The sequence below is a fragment of the Benincasa hispida genome, chromosome 2 (genome assembly GCF_009727055.1).
Source record: "Benincasa hispida cultivar B227 chromosome 2, ASM972705v1, whole genome shotgun sequence".
In the NCBI taxonomy this organism is placed as follows: domain Eukaryota; kingdom Viridiplantae; phylum Streptophyta; class Magnoliopsida; order Cucurbitales; family Cucurbitaceae; genus Benincasa; species Benincasa hispida.
Genome location: NC_052350.1, coordinates 23386702 through 23403408, shown reverse-complemented (window position 1 = coordinate 23403408; position 16707 = coordinate 23386702). Strand labels below are relative to the sequence as shown.

At 34.1% G+C, this 16707-nt stretch overlaps 1 protein-coding gene across 1 annotated transcript; it reads left to right on the top strand.

Annotated features, from left to right (window-relative positions):
• Positions 1–11269: 11269 nt before the first annotated feature.
• Positions 11270–13025, top strand: LOC120072276 (probable receptor-like protein kinase At5g20050). The gene has a single exon (XM_039024718.1). It carries the CDS (start codon positions 11463–11465, stop codon positions 12825–12827), a length of 1365 nt encoding a protein of 454 aa, XP_038880646.1. The 5' UTR covers positions 11270–11462; the 3' UTR covers positions 12828–13025.
• The last annotated feature ends 3682 nt before the right edge of the window (positions 13026–16707 follow it).

Below are 16707 nucleotides of genomic sequence, written 5' to 3'. Positions count from 1 at the left end.
ATGCTTGAGAACAAACATTGTTTAAATTTGGGGGTGTGATAACGGGCAGAAATGTACGTTATCATAGTGCTAAGTTCTTAAACAATGTTGGATTGCATTGATGAAATATGATTAAAGCGTCCATTAAGCATAAATTCTATAATATTGCAGTCACATGCGTTCAGCGCATTAGAATTATTGATTTTTGTATTTTTGTGCAGAATATGCATTAACACAATGTAAAGATTGCGATCATAAGAATTCATTGGTCGAGCGCAACTTCACCGCAAGGCTTTGCGTTGATCATGCTTGCAAACATCCGCCCGAGAAGGATCGTCGCAACTTGGTCAGCGCAACATGGTGGGCGCATTTGGGTGAAAGGCCAATTAAGAGAGATGGGACAAAAATTTGATGACAGTCGAATCCAAATTAAGATGACAGCCGATAACGGTCACAAAGTACATTCAGCTTTATGGTGATAATTATTCGACGCGTCAATCAGGAATTAAATTTGTCCCATCTGTACAACTGAGAGAGAAGCCGCCTTTCACCATGGATGCTCTATAAATACCAAGTACATTCTTCAGAGAAGGGGTTCACCACTTTTACAATCTTTTGTTCCAGTTCGCACGTCTTCGTTTTTAGTTTTCTTTCATCTTAAGGCGAACGCGAGGGAGAAAGTTGTGTCGGTAGATCGTTCCAGTAAGCTTGGGAGAGCACCGAAAGCTCCAAAAACAAAGAGAGGGCCGACACCTGCGGAAGCAGGAATATCTTTATATCAGAATAGAGATTCCAGTGTAAAAAGCCTCGGTCAGCAAGGAATTGCTACCAGGCTCTCTACCTTAAACTTCCATTGGCATTTTGTACTCAACTCATTTATAAGAATGGAATTTCTCTCTATATCTGTTCACTCTCTGTGATTCACGCATGAGTGGCTAAATCAGTTGAATGGGTTGAGAAGCATTTAGCTAGCACAACTAGGGAATCTTCATTCTTTGCGATTATCTTGTTTATGTATGCTTCATTCATCCATTAGAGATACTCGGGAGGGTAGTCTAAGGACGGGATCTAGACTTGGGAAGGTCAGGTTAGAATCTAGGTTTGGAAGAACCAGATTAGAACACATAAACAAGAGATAGGCGCTTAGGAATGAACACTATTTGTTATCAACGCATCGCATGCATCCTAGAGATAGGATATGATTGTATGCGGTCATCTTGCTTTCATGCATCTTGCATCAATGCATAGGACAAGAGTAGAGACTTAACGATGAGCTCTATGGACATTTTTCATTCAACACATGCGTCCTAGATTTAGGAGCATCGCATTTGCATTGGAAAATGACTTGCTGTGCATGGTAGTAACATGATCGCATAGTCTGACGCATTCCCGAGTAACGTCAGCTAAAGATCTTCTTAACCCATTCATCGAATACTCATTGCATCTATCAACGCAATTTTCGTTTCTCAAATCTGTCGCATTTATTTATTTCTTTTTCATCAACACAAACAACAAACTAAATACTTCATTTATTTACCCAGTTACCTCAAAGTTTTCATCAAAATTACCAATGCAATCTATTTTCACAAGTCTCTGTGTTCGACCTTAGACTTACTAGGAAACTCAGAGGAATTTACACTTGAATTCCGCTGAGGAAAATTGAGTGCACAACACAAATCCATCAACGTATATCATCCATATTTCCACTACATAATTCCAAGCATCATTGACCCATTCATCTCAGCCACATTGAAGTGGATCTTCATGTTGAGAACGTGTTTCATAACAGATGACCCCTCTAGCATCCTTGAGTTGAAGATGAACTTGAGAACATCGTGCCTGAGTTGTGCAGACGGTTATCCGAAGATTCCTCGCAAGGACTCCATGATCTCACGTGCAGTGACCATGGGCTCATGCTTTTTGGCCAAGACTTCCTTAAGGCTGGCTAAGATGTAAGCTTGGGCCTTTTCGTTCATCCTTATCCAATGCTCATATGCTTTCCGAACATTTCGAGGAGTAGTAGAAGCTGGAATGGGAGGAAACTCCTCCATCAGGACAAAACGGAGATCATTGATGATCAAAATCATGTTAATTGTATTTTTCCAACTAGCGTAGTTTTCACCAATTAGTTTGTTTGCGACAAGTAAGCTTAGAGTTGCAGTAGCCATACTAATATTGCTGAAATAGAACAAACTTAATTAAGTCTACTTGCATTAAACCACTTTTAGAAAACCAATCATGTTTGAGAAAAATAGTCTAGTGTAACCCCTTAATTTAGGTCCTAGAGTCTCGCCCTAATGAGCCAACCTTAGAGAAAAGTCGATTAGGACAAGAGACTAAAGCAACCCTATCCATTTCTAGAAATCAAATAAAGAGTTATGTAAAACTGTCATCTTTTAGGGGGACACCCACGATGCCACGAGGTGATGCACAAAACTTTATCCAACCTAATGAGAGAGACTGAGGGATATGTTGTCATATGTCTCGCTCCCACTTACTATGAACACTCTCTCCATTCACCTTGGTATTGACCTACCCAAATGTCACCCGTAGGGGGACACCCATGGTGCCTCGAGGCCAAGGATAGATCTTACGGTGTGAACTTTTAGGGAGAAACGTGTAGAGGTTAAAGTGAAGTATCATATACTCCATTTTTCTTCCACTGAGTGTTCTACCTAGTGTTCATTAACTTAGAAAATTTGGCTACTGATTTTATCTAAGTGATTTCTTTAATTTGCTCAAAAATAACACTTGCTTTTGATGATTAAACAACTTTGATTAAAGTCTTATTAAACTCTTTAACAGACTTTCATCAAATTTGCATGCATGTAACAAATATATCTAATTCACCTTTCCAAGAGGTTCCTAGGTAGAGGTGCGACGTTTCCATCGACTTAAGTACCCCAGCCTAGCCAGAACCATCCTTAGACAAAAGGTCCTTTATAGATACATTTTTTTACATATTTAATCTTTTATTAGGAATCAATTTAATCCTATTAAACCGATTTAAAAGATTAAACTTAGATTTCTAATCTCATTAGAAATGTGATCTTAGGTCTATCTCAATCAAATTTTAAAACACTTTTAAAAAATGATTAAAGCCTAAGTTTTGCATGCAACTCTTTATTATTAATTTTAATTCTAATTTCATTTATTATAACATTTATAAGAAATGAAACAATTAAAACCAACCAACATTGCAAGCTAGACATACATAAGTTATTTATAACAATTATAAATTAACCTAAGGTAGTGCCATGCTTCATGCAATGTTCATTCATTACTAATATATAACTTTCATATAACTAAGTAATGAATTAAGTTATAGCATACATTTCATACAAACATTCAACCTTATAGTATAACATTTATAATATAAATGATGCATGGATATGCTATAATGCATGCATACATATACTATAACTTTTATATTATATGATGCATGGATATGCTATAATGCATGCATACATATACTATAACTTTTATATTATATGATGCATAGATATGCTATAATGCATGCATACATATACTATAACTTTTATATTATATGATGCATGGATATGCTATAATGCATGCATACATATACTATAACTTTTATATTATATAATGCTTTATGTAATTTAATCATGCATACTAATATATTATAACACTTATAATATAAAATGATGTATGAAAATAATTCATAACTTATGGTAGGTTTTAAAACTATATGACATACATTATGGCATACAAAATAAACATACATCACATGTACATTTAAATAAAATTGATGGACCGGGATAGATAATCTCAAAATCGAAAATTAAATGGCTAAACTATTACTTTGAATCCACCGGTTCGGAACAAGTAAACCAGGTCTTGAACCGCTCCACCAAGAACCCTTGCAGCTTGATCGTGTAGCAAACTCCTGATCGTCTAGTAACGAGGCGTCGAGTATAAACGATCGTGTATAAGTGATTGTGTAGTTTTTGACAATGTGATGAACATGAAAGTCTATGCGATCGTGCAGCGTGCATTGAGTATCTCATACCATGCAATCATGTAGCTACTGACTATGTGATGAGCATGATAGTCTACACAATCGTGTAGCAAGCGTCGAGTATCGTATACTATGCGATCGTGTAGCTATTGACTATGTGATGAGCATGATAGTCTACATGATCGTTTAGCATGCAAGCCTTGCATCGAGTATCATATACCGCGCGATCGTCTACCCATCGAGCGCCTATGCAATCATGCAGCCAACGCAACANATCGAGTATCATATACCGCGCGATCGTCTACCCATCGAGCGCCTATGCAATCATGCAGCCAACGCAACACGATCATGTAGCAAACTACACGATCACGTAGCATTAGCTATGTGATCATTTAGCAGATGCTACACGAACGCATAACAAAATCTAAGCGATCATTTAGCTCTAGCTACATGATGTGGCCACCGTTTTGTCTTCTCCATTGAAATGCATTGCAACCTTTCTTCTGAAACTTCACTAACGAATCAAAACTAAACGAATACAGACTCAATTGCAAGTTTAATGCCCAAAAACACAGAGGCCTTTACAAATTAACTTTGTAATAGTAAACATAAAGACAAAAAAATAGAGACATCTATCCTGTAAACATCCACCAACAACCATCCACATACATAAACAGTTAAACGCAATGCAAAACTTAAAACCCACCTTTACTGTAAACGATTTCAATATATAAATAGAATTTGGAATTAGAACTGCAACTGGCTCTGATACCAATTGAAGGAACTCGTTTTAAAGAGATCCATGAGCAGAACTGGATCGTCCAAATTCCATTATGATTGAAAAACTAATTTACAACAAACATGCAGATTATGCATTCTATCAAAAATTACAACATGCTCTTTAAGAAAGAAAAAGGTTCGAGAGATTATACTTTTGAAGAACACTTCTTCTTGTACAACCCTCGAACTGTCACAAACTCAACAAGTAACAACAAACTTGAAGACCCTCTTCAAGAAATCTCAAACCAATAGTATGAAGACACAACCACAGATAGTCCTCGATATTCTTAAGGTGAGAACCCAGGAGTGGTGGGCTCTGACTATTTTGGTAAGGAGGGTGCTGGTTTTGGAGGAGAAAGAAGATTGAAGACTTTCTTTCGTATAACAAAGTTCTCAATCGTTTAGTTCTTTCGTATAACAAAGTTCTCAATCGTTTAGTGAATAATCTCTATCGTATAGGTTCTCACTTATCATGTAGATTCTATAAGGAAGAAAAGAAACTAATTTCTTTTTACTCCATTTGCCATAAAAAATCAATTAACTACCCATTAAGGTGGTTAGAGAGAAAATAGGATTTATTATTCAAAATAATAAAATAATATAAATAAATATGATAACCAACTTATCATATTATATTTATAACCTATAGTTTTAATATTGTATGATATACAATATAAATTATAATTCTTTTTCTCTATTTTATGGCATTTAATATAAATCATATTTACATTAAAATTAAAAAATATTTGAATCTTGTTCAAATATTTATTTCCTCCAACTAAACTATAATGTATCAAATATATTATAACAATTATATTATATATAATTGAATGAATTTAATTATATCCCTCTTATTAATTTGAACAATTCAAATTAACTCAAAAACTGATTCTTAACTAAATCCTTTGAGCTATCAAGGGAACCTTATGGACCTGTAGCTTGAAGCTCCAACGGTACGTGAATAATTAATTTCCAATGGTACGTGAATAATTAATTAAACTCTTTAATTACATTTTCCGCCATCCGTTAACTGTCGGGCACTTCACTAAAAACTGACAGCTACACTCTTCGCACTACAGATATATTTCTGTGTCCATTGGATATAATCAATCAATAGTACGATGACCCTTCAAAAATTGCTCTAAGTACAGTTGGGCCAAATTACCGTTTTGCCCCTGTAGTTACATCTAACTCCTTAAGTATCATTGATCCCTCTAATGAACAATAGATCATAGTCCTACTATAACTAAACCCCTATCCGGCCAGGAGAGGGTGTGACGCCATATTGTTCAAGACCCGGAATCAACCTTTAAGGGAGCAATTTATCTACTTACCCTTGTTTCGGGGAAGGAGTGAATTCCATCTTGTGTAGCTGAGTAGGGGTGTTCATGGGTTGGGTTGAAAAACTTTTTAGATCCTACCCAATTGTTCGGGTTGTAAATTTCTTCAACCCAAATAACCCTTATTAAAAAATGAACCCAACCTAACCCAACCATGAAATATTTGGGTTGGGTTGATTCGGGTTAATTGGGTCATTTATTTAAAATTTTGTTCTAAAAAGAAGCAAAACGTAAACATGTAAAAAACTAATTTAATTATTTTCATATATTGAATTAAGATTAACTACTCAATTTCAATTTATATAGTGAAAATTTTCTTTCTAAAGTGCAAAAAAACTACTTTTAAGAGTTGTTGAAGAATAAATTATTCAAAAGATATTGGAATTAAATAAAATTAAATCAATATATGTATAAATAATTGTGTTATAAGTAACAATATATATATATAAGTTAATAATAAATTCGGGTTGGTTTGGGTAATATTAGGTGAACCCATGAACCAACCCAACCCATAAAATTTTCATTTATTTGAACCCAACCCAACTCAAATGAGTTGATAATCCAACCCAAACTGCACGGGTAGGACCCTACGAGATTTAGGGCATCAATCCTAACTAGAGATTTCCAATTTCCCCATGGGGCCCCGCAGATTCCTTGATTAGGTTGGGAATGAGGGAGGGAGTGGGAGAAAAAATTATATGTGAGTTAAACGGAGACGGAGACGGGGAATGCATTCCCCAGCTCCCGTCCCCGCCCCGATTAGCTTCTACCTATTTATTTCATATAGTTATCTAATGTTATGCTATTATTTTATATAAATATTACATTTGAATTTCAAATTTGACTATTTATTGGGAAAGCTAATGAATATGTATAAATTGAATATTTAAATTTAGATTATATATGTGAATAATTTTATTTTTATTTATTTCTTTCTCTTAAAAAAAATAATTAGCTTTTTTAAACCAAAATTTGAGTAATTTATCTTTAAATTCAAATTGTCATGTAAAACTAACCATAATAAACAATTTAATGATAAAGTTAATTGTTTAATTAAAATTTTCTCACATTAGTGATTTAAGTTAATTGATTTTTTACTAGAAAAAAGTAACAGGGAAAAATTCTCTATGGGGAATCCCCGCCCCGATCCCCGTGAGGAATTTCACGGGTATGGGGAATGAAATGGAGAGCGGGGATGGGGATGGGGAATGATATCCCCAGCCCCACCCCGCCCTGCGAACATCTATAATCCCAATAGTTACATCAAAATTGCTCGTCAGTACAACTGAATAATTAGTCATAGTCTCACTATAACTAGACCTCTCTCTAGCCAATGAGAGGGTGAAGGTCCTCATTGTTTAAGACCTGGAATCAACTCTTAAGGGAGAAATTCATCTACTTACCCTAACAACAAGGAGTGAATTCCATCTTGTGTAGTTGAATTCCCAGCTCTTCACTCAGATGAACTCCCAAAATGGTAGGCATATTGAATCGACAAATCTGGCCATTCTCACCTATGAGATCAAAGGACCACCCTTATAGCCAGGAGTTCACAACTCACTCAGGATTAAGGTCACGTCACCTATGGTCATCTTGGTAAAAGAATTGAACATTACTACCTACAGCTTGAAAGAATTGAAAGTTACTCCTATACCAACAAGGTGCACATTTCTTTTCGGAGGTTCAATCATAGGAACTCTAAAGTGCCAAAGTGAGCTTAGCTCAAAGGTATTGGCATGAGCTCTGATCAAGAGGTCAATGGTTTAAAAGAATTGAAAATTACTACCTATACCAACAAAGTATACATTTCTTTTCGGAGATTCAATTATAGGAACTCTAAAGTACAAAAGTGAGCTTAGCTCAGTGGTATTGGCATGTACTCTGATCCAAAAGTTCGATGGTTCAATCCCTTATCCTGTAATTGTTGTACTAATCATAGGAACTCCAAAGTTAAGCATGATCAGTCCTATGTTGAGTGATCTCCTAGGAATTTTCTTAGGATGCATGTGAGTGAGAACAAACATGTTGAAATGATCTGTGTTGGTTTGTGGAGACGACTTTCACTCTTAGAAGTATTCAAGATAAGCAAGAATGATGTTGTCAGGTCCGAAAGGATGTTAGGGAATTCCAGGGCCATCACGCAGGGGAATGCTAGAAATGTCCATTCGGCCCCATGGGGACTCAGTCCAAAGAAGGTAGGGAATCCCCGATTGAACTGGGAATGAGGGAATGAGCAGGAAGAAATTTCTCTCTGTTGACTAAACAGGGATGGAGAAGGGGAATGAGGTTGAGAACAAAAAGTTACAAAATGAATATATTTAAAAAATGCAAATGGGAATTTTTTTTCCCACGGGGAACCCGATCTCGACAAATTTCCCGCAAGGAATCCCCGTGGAGAATTTCGCAAAGATGGAGATTGAAATAGGGGCGGAGATAGGACAGGGAAGCCTTCCCCGTCCCCGCCCCGCCCCTTGGACATCTCTAAGGAATGTCGAGGCCATCAGGGGCCAAATCCTAGTTCAAATCTTGGGCCTGGAGTGTTATACAAATTGTGTCGACAGATTACACGATGAATTGAATTTTGGCCTTTGAGCTTCTTTCAAGTTTAGCTAGATTACTCTTGAATTTTACAAATCATGTATTGAGTTTCATGCCAACAACATCCAAGCAGGACTGATCATCTCATCTTGTGGAGTGTTCAAATCTAGGGCCAAAGAGTTCACTTTTTGTCTCAATAATTTTGATCTTGAGACAACTTGTGTCTAACCCAACCATTATGGTTGAAATTGAGTTTATTTGGAGGTTTTAGCGTTTGAAAATTAAGAGTACTTCACATACCCAAAAGTTCTTAATTTCAAGTCCCTAAGGTTTTCATATCAAATTTATAACCAAACATCTTATACTTTAATTAAAATATATTTTAAGCCCATTCTACTATAAATTGCTTTGCTTTGTTGTCTATTTTCTACCAATATTTTAAAAAATCAAAGTCATCTTTGAAAATTAAAAAAATAAGTTTTTAAAAGCACGTTTGTCTTTGAAATTTGGTTAAGAATTTGAGTTTTATACATAAAAAAGATGAAAATCATTCTTAAAAAAAATGAAAAAATAGATTTAATTTTTTAAAAATCAAATGCATATCCAAGAATATATATATATAATATATATATATATATATATCTATTTTTTTATTTTTAAAGTTTAATTTTCGCTATTGAAAAAGTTCCAATTTTGTCGTTTATATAATAAAGTTCATCATTAATACGCCTTTTTTTTTTCTTTCTTTCTTTCCTTTTTTTTGAAACACATCATTAATGTCGCTATTGTAGAATGCTGAAGTTAGCTAGTCATAACATAATTTATACACTTCCAGGACACAATACTTTGAGCCATGTTTTGAAAATGATTTTAAAAGGGTTAAAATAATTTTGTCATTTTCAAAATTAGTAAGAAACTAATCATTTAAAATTAACTTTGATAATATAAAAATTACCTTTAAAAATATATATTTTATTATTAAATCAATTTTGAGTGATTAAAATTATATTTTAGAGTGATTTTAAAAATGACAAACAATTTTGATGCTTTTAAAATCAACCTCTTATTTGATCACAATCTAGCCGAACAAACAAAGTTTCTCATGTATCCTTCAAATTTTAAGGCTTTATTTGGTACCATTTTATTTTTTGTTTTTGGTTTTTGAAAATTAAGATTATTTTATCCCTCCATTTATTACTATAATTTGCATTTTTCTTTAGTACAATAGTTGATTTTTTAGCTAAATTTTAAAAACAAAAATAAGGTTTCAAAAGTAATTTTTTTTAATTTTCAAAATTTGGCTTGGTTCTTTAAACTATTGATAAAATATAGATAACAAAGAAAGAAATCTGGAGGTGAAAGTAATGTTTATAAATTAAAATTTCAAAAACAAAAAATAAAAAATAAAAAAACTAAGGCCTCATATGGTAACCATTTCGTTTTTTGTTTTTTGTTTTTGAAATTAAGTCTATTTTTTCCTCATTTTTTATTGCGCCTTTCTTAAATATAATAATTGAATTTTTAGCCAAAATCCAAATTCCAAAAATAAAATTTTGAAAGCTACTTTTTTTTTTTAGTTTTCAAATTTTAATTTGGTTTTAAATCATTAATAAAAAATAGATAATAAAAAAAAATTGAAGGGTGAAAATAGTATCCGTAGATTTAATAATTATTTGGTTTTTCATATAACCTCGAAACTAAACTAAGACACTCATAAACGAGAAACTAAAACATAGCATTTGAAAACATTTTTTTAGAAAGGAAAAGTAATTGTTTTAATTACAACCAATGATTGAAATATTCGTCTCGATAAATTAATTAAAAGATTCAACATCAATATTTTTTCCAGTATCTTTTACAAATACACATGAAATATTAAAAAAAAAATTATCATCTATTAATCTTAATATGAATGATGAATACTAATAATAAAATCTTTTAAACCATAACTTAGTTTAAATGTAAAAAACTCAATCATAAACTTAAATTATTTTAAAAAATTTTGGTATATACAATTTTTCTAATGAGGGACCGATTCCCTAACCTTAAAGTTATGGGTGATTTTGGAATAAATGACATAATCAACATCTAGCAAGAACAAAAACAACAGAGTTGAGAAGATAGCATATGCATGTTGAAAATGGCAACTTATGACCGAAATGGGCTTAGAAAAAGAGGTTGACTTGAGCCTACTAGTATGCTCGGCCTCGACAAACCTAATGTAACTCTGAAATTCTAAAGGGAATGTTCTAGGTCAACTATCCTTATAAATCATCATGATAGCTCTCGGGGGAAGTAAGTTTATTCTAATACTCAAACTCCTTATTTGCTACGTAATAATACTTTATGACTTAAGCATTGGTGTCTGTGCACCACACCGGTATGCATATCTTTTCACCTTGTAGGTCACATTCTTCCCTATATTACAAAGTTATGAAGGTCAGATGCATTTTTCATTGTTCAGATTTTGATGCCAATTAAACTAGGCTGATTTTGACATAAACAAAATATTTGTGTATATATATAATTCATATATATATGATATATGTAAATATGGATAGTCTGATTTTTTTTATTACAACAATTAAACTGTTAATCGCATTTTAAAAAACAGTTATAATTAAAATAATAATAAATATCAATCAGTCAACTAGATGGACTCGGCAAATTTATTTGCAATTGCCAGTCGGCCCACCAAAAAGAAAATAAAAATTAATAATAATAATAATAATAAAAGCTAGACTATTCTTCTTCAGCGTTCAACCCAGAAACAGATTTCATTTCACAGAAGAAAAGAAATGTAAGAATCTGTTCTGGTTAACAGAAACCTTGAGGAAGAAATTTACATGGAGGATAAGAAAGCCAACATAATTGCTCTTTCCTTAATCCTCTCCCTCATCCTTCTCCTCATTCTTGCTCGAGTTTTCCTCAAACTTTCCAAGTCTTTTTTCCTCATTTGTGGGATCGATGTCTCACTCACCGCCGCTATCTTGGTCTACATGATCATCAGACTACGATTCAACCGGAGAAGAAAACAGCTCGAGTCTCAGTTAGTTTCCGAAGGTCGAGAGCTTCGGATCGAGTACAGTTTTTTAAGAAAAGTCGCCGGAGTTCCGACCAAGTTCCGGTACAAAGAGCTCGAGGAGGCCACCGACTATTTCAGAGCGTTGATAGGGCGAGGATCCTCCGGTTCCGTCTTCAAAGGGATCCTCAAAGACGGCACTGCAGTAGCCGTCAAGCGGATCGAAGGCGAGAATCGAGGAGACAAAGAGTTTCGAGCGGAGGTATCCGCCATTGCTAGTGTTCAACATATAAATCTCGTTCGTCTAATTGGTTACTGTACTAATTCATCTGGACCTCGATTTCTCGTTTACGAATTCGTATCGAATGGATCGTTAGATTGCTGGATTTTCCCCAAAAAACCTAAGCACAAGAATCGAAATCGCCCTGGCGGTTGCTTAGCTTGGGATCTGAGATATAGAGTCGCCATTGATGTAGCTAAGGCCCTAGCCTACCTTCACCATGATTGCCGATCGAGAATCTTACACCTCGATGTGAAGCCGGAAAACATCCTCCTCGATGAAAATTACAGAGCAATCGTATCGGATTTCGGATTGTCGAAACTGATGGGGAAAGACGAGAGCCGAATAATGATATCCATGAGAGGGACGAGGGGATATTTAGCTCCGGAATGGCTATTGGAGAACGGAATTTCAGAGAAATCCGACGTTTACAGCTACGGAATGGTTCTTCTGGAACTCGTCGGAGGTCAGAGAAACGTGAGCGTAGTTGAAAATGGAGAAGACAGATCTAAGAGGAAATGGCAGTATTTTCCTCGAATCGTGAGTGCGAAGATGAAGGAAGGAAAATTAATGGAAGCTGTAGATAAAAGGCTCCTGGAAACGGGGACGATCGATGAAAGAGAGGTACGGAAACTGGTTTGTGTGGGTTTATGGTGTATACAAGAGACGGCGAAGCTGAGGCCGACGATGGCGACGGTTGTGGATATGCTTGAAGGCCGCATCACGGTGGAGGAGCCGCCGGATACTGAAATGCTCGTCGTTGATTTGTTGTCTATTAATGAAGAGATGATGGATAGCCATGAGAGGCCGAAGATTGTTCCGTTTGTGGAGAGGATGAACGATAGAAACCTTCCTTCGTCTTCGACGACGTCGTGTTCGTACGCCTTCTCTGTACTCTCCGCTCGATGAGGTAAGGCCGTCGGCGATGGCGACGGCGGACGGAGGCCGGCCGTCTCTCTCCCTTTGACTTTTGTGCCCTAACGGCCTAACCACAGTACTGAAATTGCATACGTCGTCTTCTTTTTATTCTCAATTTATTTTTTTTCTTTTTTCGGCAATTATTTTAAAGATTTGATGAATGAAATATAATTATTTTTTGGTCCCAAATAGCTTTTCGATCATGTAAATAAACTAACCAATACATTCCTGGGAAAATATATTATTTTTTTCCATCGGTTTGTGTTAATTTCTTGGTCAAACAAAGCATATAGTCAGAGGGATGTTCAAATCGAGCATTCAAATCATTTAGACTATTCGAGGTTGATAGTATGAACATTATGCCAATTGAGCTATGCTCTTGTTGGCAATAAACTAAGAAATTGGATAAAAAAATATTCGACCTAGATTATAAGTATTGAGTTGGATTAGTTTTAATTTTAGAATGGGTTAGGTCAAAATTTTTGTGCTTTTTTAAAGTTGGGTCAAGTTACATTTTTTTTTTAAATCTGAGTTTATCCAACCCAACTCGAGTTACTAATATATATATGTGTGTGTGTTTTATAACTTGCTTTTCTTTTTCTGTCGCTTGCGATTTCTCCCCACCCTCTCTGCGATTTTGCGCATCTCCTCTACGGCTCTACCTCTTCAACTTCCCCCCCTTGATTTCATCTGCTTCGGTCGTCGTTCGTCTCTGTCTTATGATTTCGCTTCAGTTTGTCTTTGTCTTTGTTAGCTTTAGTTCGCTTATCCTCACCCTCTTGCAATTTCGCTTATGTTTGTCGTTGTTTAGCTTAAGTTCATCTTCATTTTGCTTCGACCATTCATCTTCGTCAATTTCAGTTCGTCTTCTTCAGCTCTAGTTGCTTGTCTTCATCATCTTCAATTCATCTTTGTCAGTTCCAATTGTTCGTCTGTCGTCGTTCAACTTCAACCCAACAACCCAACCCACGTGATCCTATTTGGATTATTCGGGTTACCAACCTGACCAACTCGAATTTTTGGGTTAGGTCCAAAAAATTTTCAACCCACCATATCCACCTTTAATAGGTAAGAGAAATTTACTATTTATTAAAAGATTTGGGTCATCACAATGCATCTAAATTAAGAGAGTAAAAGCAAATAGAATTTTCAAATTCAGCATAATTTAACTAGATGAAACTTAATTATTACATTTATTCTAAAATTTCAACGTTAAAACGCTCTCACTCACTTCATTAAGTTAAAATAGTAATAATAATAAATTTCAACCATGTAAAAGGTTTCAAAAGTAGGACCTTTAATATTAATATTGTTGTTTTCAAAACTTATTAGAGAAATATTGTTGTTTTGAAACTTATTAGAGAAATATTGTTGTTTTGGGATTTCCAGGCTAGAAGTCGAAGGTTGAGAATTCGACTAATGTAGAGGTCGAACGTTGAGAACTCGACAAACAAAGAAAAACTTGGAAACAGTACGTAAATTAGGGTTGTCGAGGGTTGAAGTTTCGACATACATAAGTCAAAACTTCAACCCTCAATAATGAAAAGGAAATCTCTCTAATTTTGTGATGAGGATCTCGCTCTAGAAGAGAATCTCGCTAATTTTGTATATTAGGTTGTCGAAGGTTGAAGTTTTGGCATACATAAGTCGAAACTTCAACCCTCGACAAGGAAGATAAGTGGGTGAAGCAGATTGTAAGAGAGAGCGAGATTGTAGGAGAGAGCGAGATTGAAAGCGAGATTGTAGGAGAGAGCGAGATTGAAAAGCGATTGAGCGAGATTGTCAGGAGAGAGCGAGATTGTGAGGAGAGCGAGGTTGAGTCTGCCACATGGATTAAACGGTCAACATCAGTCTGACGTGGTCTGCCACATGGAAATCGTCTTACTTTATTACTTTCCATAAGTCTGAAAAAGTGCATATATATCACCATGTTTGCCCTTGTTCTGATTTTCCTGCACGATTCCTTGATGCATTGACGTTATCTGATTCCTACTCCGATTCCATGCATTCATTGACGCATTCATGCCCCTCTACATAGCCTTAATGCCTTTTTAACTACCCTAAACCCGTGGGTCGAGTGTTCAACACTCGACCTACATCCTTTAAACCACATCTTCTTCATTTTTCCTCAATCACTCTCGATAATTTTTGAAGACTCACTACCCTTGATTTTGCTCACTCCTCTCTCCTTGATTTGCTCCTCTTCATAGCACTGCCGCCTCACTGCTTCGAAAATAAGCGTTCGAAATCATCTTCCTCTCCTCCCATTTTCATTTCATTTCTCTTCTTGTATTTCGTTTAATACAAATTATTCTCACACAACTATATTGGTTCGTTATTCTACTAAATTTTTATTTTTCAAGAATAATATAAATTTTATTTTTGTTCTTATATTATTATTTTTTTTTATAGATTCTAGTTTTTTTTTTTTGTAACTGTTGTTAGATAACAAATAACAGGAAAAAAAGGTGAACGTTATCACTTTGAAGGAAAAAGAGAACTACCGTCGAATCTATAAGTTAAACTTATGATATTTGAAAAGTTTAGTTTATTCTTATGATATTTGATTTTTTAGTATAACTTTGATATTTATAGTGTTAAAATGTTTAGTTTATTGTTAAGTTTAAGAAGTTGATATTTATAGTTTAATACAAATTATTGTGATAGTTAACAAGTTTAGTATAGTTTAAAAAGTTTAATATAGTTTGAAAATTTTAGTTTATTCATATGAAATTATTGTTGTTATGTTTTATTGTGATAAGTTGATATTTTTTAGTATTAACTTTGAAAATATAGTTTAAAATAGTTTGAAAAAGTTTAATTTATTTAATTTTTTTATTTTATATTAATTTGAAAAAATAGTTTTAAAAAGTTTACCTCATTTTATTTGAAAGTTTAATTTGTTAATATTATTTAAAATAGTTATAAAAAGTTTAATTTATTTGTTATGTTTAAAAATAGTTATAAAAGAGTTTAATTTGTTGTCATGTTTAAAAAGTTGATGTTCATAAAACTTAAAAGTTTATGTTTATAAACTAAAAAAATTTAATATTTTTTAATATATTTCTTATAAAAAGTATAATACAAAAAAATTGATGTTTGTCTTTTTTTTTTTTTTTTTTTTTTTTTAGAAAGATCTTGGGATTTTTTTGTTTACAAATGGTAATATGATTGATGGTATTGATGGATTGAGTATGACCAACCACCAAGTGGAGTTTTACCATAAATGTGAATATTGTAATTGTATTTAACATGAACTACCAAAGATTTTATTGAGGACTACTACAAATACGAGATTTTATTGAGGACTATACAAATTGTCAATGTATGCTGAATGTTACTCTCCTCAATTTCAACCTGTACCGCATGAAGATTACTGGAATCGCACCCCCTAATATGCCCGTCTTAATCCGAGTCATCGTTGTTGAGAAACTGGTAGACCGAAAAGTTCATGTTATCACAACGAGATGGATTGGACAGAACCAACCCTCGACAACGATGTGGATTTTGTAACCTAGTTAGGAATAATCGAAGGAAGTGTCATTCGTTACTAAGACGGGCTCCAAATAGTTAGGGATTGAAAAATAATAATTTTGTATTATATATTATTTAAGTGTTATATCAATTTTTTTTATTATATTTATTGTATTCAATTTTTTTTTATAATTCTATTGTATATTCGTTTTTTTTTTATTGTAATCAATAAAGTTTTTACATTATTTTTACCTCACACTTTTCTCTTTATTCAATTTAGTTAATTTTAATATATATATATTTTTTTCAGATCATGGCTTTAAACCCAGGACCTGTTGATCTCGGTTTTTGTACGACCAGTCCATTCATCGATCATACATTGTATGGCGAGATCGTA

Coding starts and splice junctions, on each gene's coding strand:
- LOC120072276 (XM_039024718.1), top strand. CDS start 11,463: ATGGAGGATAAGAAAGCCAACATAATTGCTCTTTCCTTAATCCTCTCC.